This window comes from Macrobrachium nipponense, chromosome 14 (genome assembly GCF_015104395.2).
Source record: "Macrobrachium nipponense isolate FS-2020 chromosome 14, ASM1510439v2, whole genome shotgun sequence".
NCBI lineage: Eukaryota > Metazoa > Arthropoda > Malacostraca > Decapoda > Palaemonidae > Macrobrachium > Macrobrachium nipponense.
In genome coordinates, this window is record NC_087207.1 from 63098047 (window position 1) to 63104046 (window position 6000).

Genomic DNA, 6000 nt, shown 5'->3' on the forward strand with positions numbered 1-6000 from the left:
AGGTCTAACTCGGCCGTATTCCAAGGCCAAACATTCCTTCAGAATATTGAGGTACTGGGACCAACTGTCTCAAACACCAACCCTAGAGACCAGAATGGTCTGTCATTACAGCCATCTTGCCTGGTATGTGTCTGATTGACCATTGTGCTGAGTGTGCTACTGCCTACAGGGGCACCTGCACTGGCAATTTGAGGAAATGAAAGGACTCTAGCCCCCTTTCTTGTTGACTATGAAACTACTGTGGTACCGTTGCTTATCATCACCATAGAAGTGCCTATCCTCAGATCCTGAGACTTTTAAAGAGGCAAGAAGTTCCAGAATATTGAAGTGCAGGTAAGGTTAGGTTAAGCTAAGTTAGGTACCCAACCTATTGAGGCACAAGTGACTGCAGTTCTGGTTGATGCCTTGAGGTACAAAGTATCTCTGGAGAGGAAGCATGTAATGACACTCCAAAGGAGATACCTATCATCTAATCATTAGGCTAAGTCCTCTCTCTTTCTCAAAGAGAGGATGAGAAGGAATGGGAAATCCCTCAAATTGCATTGAAGGGGATGAAGGAGAAGCTGTCATTGAAGAAATAGTGCTCTTGGACATCATCTCTTGGCTGAGCCATAACTAAGGTGTCATAGGCACTCAGACTTGAAGTTCAAGTCCTTTAGCCGTTAATGCAGACGACCGGTGGTCCTTAGATTCAGGATGATCATACCCTGTTAATCACCTGGCAAATCACACTGAACGGCAGAAGGTGTACGCCTTAAGACTTGTACCTTGGATATGAAAGATGTCTCATAGATGCCAACAGCATCTGGCATTCCCAGTTGTTCACCCATCCTAGTACTGACCAGACCCATGCTGCTTAACTTTGCTGATTGGAAGAGAAACAGGGCTTTCAACATTATATGGCTGTTGGCTGTTTATGCCAATGATCAGGAAAGACAGAGCCGAACAGTAACAGCTTTGGTGTGTCAAGAAGGTCTAACTCGGCCATCTTCCAGGGTCAAACATTTCCTCAGAATGTTGAGGTCCTGAGACCAACTGTCCCTAACACTGACCCTAGTGACCAAAATTGTCTGTCATTACATCCATTTTGCCTGATATGTGTCTGACTGACTGTTGTGCTGAGTGTGCTAATGCCTCTGCACCTGCACCGGCAATTTGAGGAGATGAGAGGACACTAGTCGCCTTTCTTGTTGACTATGAAACTAGTGCTGTGGTACCATTGTATATCAACACCATGGAATGCCTATCCTCAGATCCCGAGGCTTTTGAAGAGGCAAGAAGTTCCAGGATATTGAAGTGAAGGTTAGGTTAGGTTAAACTAGGTTAGGTACCCAACCTAACCCAACCCAACCTATTGAGGTGCAGGTGACTGCAGTTGATGCCTTGAGGCACCTGTTGTCTAACCCTTAAGTTAAGTCCTGTCTCTCTTTGTCTAAGAGAGGAAGGGAAGGAACAGGAAGTCCCTTGTCGAAAACCAGGATACCTCAATCCGCATTTAAGGGAATGAAGGAGAAGCTGCCCTTGAAGAACTGGTCTCCCTGGTGACGACAGGAGACCAAGAACAGCTCGCAACTGTTGAGCTTGTTGCCTGTTGAGACATGGACAACCTCGCTGCGGTATCTGTTAGCCTCGCAAATACTTATTCTTGCTTGGGTGAGAGTTAAGACTTCTCAAGTCCATGCAATGCTCAGGCTGTGACCAAATCCGAGAAGTTGATCCTGTCTTAGAGACTCTGCACATGAGAGCTCACCAGGACCAATTGATCATCGATATACACTAGGAAACATACCCTAAACGAAAGTGGCATGGTTGAAGACAAAGTGAGAAGTCATGTGAATACTTGAGGGAGAGGTCAGAAGTTCACAACAGAGATAGGCATGGAGCCATCTGTTCTGAAAAGATACAAAGTCTCCCCAGGAAATGAAGCAGAGAGACTTCCAGTAAGACTGACAGGTAATTATCGGACACAATTGTCCCTCAAATCTAAAGAAGGATTCAAGCTGGGACTCCCTGATAGTTGCAAGTACAGAGCGTATTGTTTCTATCTTGAACTAAGTCTGTTGCAATGGGTAAGGACAGAGAGATCTATGTCTGATTTCCAATTAAGCATCACTTTCTCTTCGAGAGAGCAACAGCTGAAGAAATCGGGAACCAGATTGTTACAACTTCTACAGTGTATTCATTCAGCATTGCCTTCAATTTTCTTACAGGGAGAGATTCTTCAACAAGCTGGAACAAATTTGTGGACATGGACTAGATGGTTGATGAGGAGTGGTTTGAACTCAAAGGCTAGTTGATATCCTACAGAAGGACATCTACTACCCACTTTTCAGCCAATGTAATATGATGCTTAAGGCTACAGGCACTCCCCACCAGCAGCCACACATGGGGTGGAAAGCCGTCTTAGCATCTTATACCTTCCTCTTACCCGTACTTCCTCTTCTGTGAAGGGAAGAGGGTTTGAAAGGGACCCTTCAGTTGCATCTGTGGTCCAAACAGGACTGAAGAACTTAATTGACATCTCTCAAATCTATCGCAAATCTTGGTTGTACACATGCCCAGTGGCTAAATTGATCCACATACATGTCATACTGAGGGTGAGCTGAAAGAGAAGAGGATCGGTCCTGGCTCTGACATTTCTATCTGGCACACTCTTGGTTCCCTGCATAATCCCCATAAATGGATCAGTACTGATGAGTTTCGAACACTTGACACAATAATTTCCGACTCCAATCAATGTTACAACAGAGTCATTGAGAGTGGTTGGAGGAGCCAGAGAGGGAGGTGTAATACTCTTTCGAGCCAATTTAAAGACCGAAGACTCAACAGACGATGAAGGCCTTGAACGATCTGTGGAAAGAAGAGATGACACGCGTACAGGTCCTGGAGATCAGTCATATTCAAACTGCCATGAAAAGTGCTGCTATGAGAGAAGTGCATGGCCAGGGATCATCTCTTATACAAGGGAAACAGTCCCGAACATGTGAAGGTGGTTGAAGTTGCCCCTAAGATGAGAAGTCGTCTCCCTTTTGGGGCCACATATTCATTTTCTTCGCAGCTTTGGCCTCAATTTTCATCCTATGAAGAACACCTGGAGAAGACACTGCAACTGCCCACTCTCAGGAAAGTGGTCTGATCATGGAAGTCAGTTATCAACAAAACATCTTTAGATGCATGACCTTGGGGCCCGTCACAGGCACGGCTGTCCATAAGGTCTTCTGAAACTTAAACTGCAGTCAGGAATGTACAAGGATCCATAGAAACCTGTGCTACTGGAACTACACTGGCTCTGAAAGAGATTGGAGTGCCAGAGTTGAGTAGGAATAACTTAACAAATACAGTAGCTCACTAGTATAATGGATGGAAGTTTAACATACTTCCAGATATATCAGTGCAAAATGGAAATACTGATTTCCAGGTTTTGGCCTCCAGATTAAGCACTGAACTGTTTCTTTATTAATTTACATAACTTTCAACTCTCAAAATTGTGCTAAAGCTTTTACTATTCTGCTGTTTATTTTAATAATAAGGCTTTTATCTTACTTTACAGGTTAACGGCAGGGGTTCGGTTATTGCCTAAGCGTCTGTGACAGTAAATCGATGTTCAGTCCTCAAAGCCCTCCCACTTCCCCCTATGAAAAGACATGGGATTTGGGTAAGGTATGCATTGACCAATAGAAAGGGATGGCTTCATGGTCCATGTTTGGTCATCTGTAAACAATATGATGACTCATAGGCGCATAGCCACTTCTTCTGAGTTTTGACATAGGTAAACTGAGTTTGAGCATTCACTGAGGATAAGAGAAAGTGCCCTCTTATCCTCAGTCCATTTATTACGATACAATATCCAGCCACAAGACCAGCTAAAAGAGAATTCTTTGACATTAGTCTGGTCACCATGGAGCTCTGGATAGACCATGGAAAGGGAAACTCCTCGATGACTGTGATGGTAATTGCTTCCTAGCAAAGAAAGATAAAGGAAGGAGGAACGCATTTTCGAGAAGTTCGGCAGCAAGGAGGCGTTAGCGCAATGTGTTGGAGGTGCCTGTTATCATGATGGTTCTAGAATCAGCAGGAGTGTTGTGGATCTCGTCGGGACGTGAGAAACGCCGCGATTTCTGATGCAATACCTCGTCTAGATTCATCTAAGAAATTCTAGCAATCTCAGGAACCTGTGACGCTCGCCGTAGGCCCCGCCCCCGGGATGGCGTATAAATACGACGGAGGAAGTAGGAGCAAACAGTGATCGTAGAAGAGAGAGAGATCGTAAAAGAGAGAGATCACAAGTTAGTCACAGAGAGAAATCCTCAGTAAGAGCCACAGATCAGATTATCAGTGAGAGATCAGCAGTAGTGATCGTCAGAGAGAGACTAGAGACGAAGGAACCGACGAAGTATCAATCAAAAGAAGAGTTGTTCGATAGTTGGTTGGATATTGGTCTAGTCGTCTTCAGGAGTGGACAGCCATGTTTTCTCGATGTCAAGCACATTTCAGAGAAGAAAAGGTCCTGCTACAGGTTTTGGGGAGTTCCTGCCTTTCAAGTAGACTAGTTTCTGCAATACGGAGTCAAGAGGACGACGGCAATTGCCGCTCTACATTTATGAAGCCAGCGCATCGAATTGCCAAATTGACTAGCAAGTATTTGAATTGCCTCACTGTTCCCCCAGTTCATGCAGTGTAAGATTCTATCTTTTTATGTAAATAGGAGATACCATTCTGCATTTACCTTTGTTAGTAAGCTTGTAATAACCTTTGTTGTGTTAGTGTTTCTTTCTATATTCGTATCCCCAGTTTCAACTGTTGGTGTTGAAATATTTTTTCTATGCCTTTTTCTTTACATTTCCCTGGTCTTCACTTGCTACCTCAATAACTAATACATTTTTGTGTTCCTTATCCCATCTCATCACATGTCTAAAATTCTCTCAATTTTTGAGATCTCAGTCTGTTTCTCAGTTGACGGATGGACACCACATATTTCAGCAACTTCGTCACTTTTGACATTGTTTCCCCACCTTACTCTTGCCAGAAACATCGGCATTCTGTAGTCACAATACCTCAAATTTCTTTGTAGATGCCCATATCTGCTGATTTGATTAGTAAGTATAAGCCTTATAGATGCTTTATACATTGCTCTACCAATGAAGATATATAAAAAGCAACCTTTTCTGGCACTCATTAAAATAATACTGACACTAATATGAAGAACAAGTCCACTGTATTCTTGTATAATAACAACTTTACATGGTAATGAATTCCAATTATCTTTAGGAACATGAAGAACTTTGTCCTCATAATTACCACTGCTGCAATATGGCATAACATAGACAATATTTTCTGAATATGTTAAAAGAAGAATCTGACATATACATAACCAATTATACAAAAAAATACAAGTTGAACTAACCTCTACATTGCTGACTTGATGCATCACCGTAATAACCAGCTTTACATCTTTCACAGTTGAAGCCAGCCGTATTGAAAAGGCACTGAAGGCATTCACCAGTTCGAGAATTACAGTTTCCAGAACGGGAGATATCGACATTATTACCACAATCACAGGGCGTGCACTTGCCACCTGGAACTTCTGGATTGCCATAATAATTATCAGCACAAACATCACATCTTGCACCTGAAATATACAATAAGAAAGTTCCTGAAAGCTTCAAAAATAAATAAAGGTACATGATTCTTATATAAATACATGTTATTTTAATTCAATTAGTTGGCCATTTCCTTTTTCCAATAATACAACTGAAGCTTGACTGTACTGTGTTTATTCCATTAACAGTAACACAACTAAGTATGTATTTGAAAACACGTGCAAATAATTTCCACTTACTAATCCATTCTCCAGAATGTATTCATTGCTATAAAGGTCATGAATTATCTCATAATACCAACCTGCATATCCAAGTTCACATTCGCAAATAACATCTTTAGTGCGTGGATCCAGCAAGCACCGTGAGGCAAAACTATGACCAGAGTCAATTGTTCCAGGAC

At 42.4% G+C, this 6000-nt stretch overlaps 1 protein-coding gene and 1 pseudogene across 1 annotated transcript in view; both read right to left on the reverse strand.

Annotated features, from left to right (window-relative positions):
- The window catches only part of LOC135226561 (laminin subunit beta-1-like), a gene marked incomplete in the record, with an annotated part of 308726 nt that overhangs the window by 94419 nt on the left and 208307 nt on the right, over window positions 1-6000 (reverse strand). Inside the window, 2 exon segments of the mRNA XM_064266238.1 lie at window positions 5405-5629; window positions 5902-6000. Of these exon segments, the coding sequence (XP_064122308.1) occupies window positions 5405-5629; window positions 5902-6000 (324 nt within the window).
- LOC135226618 (5S ribosomal RNA) lies at window positions 794-911 on the reverse strand (annotated as a pseudogene).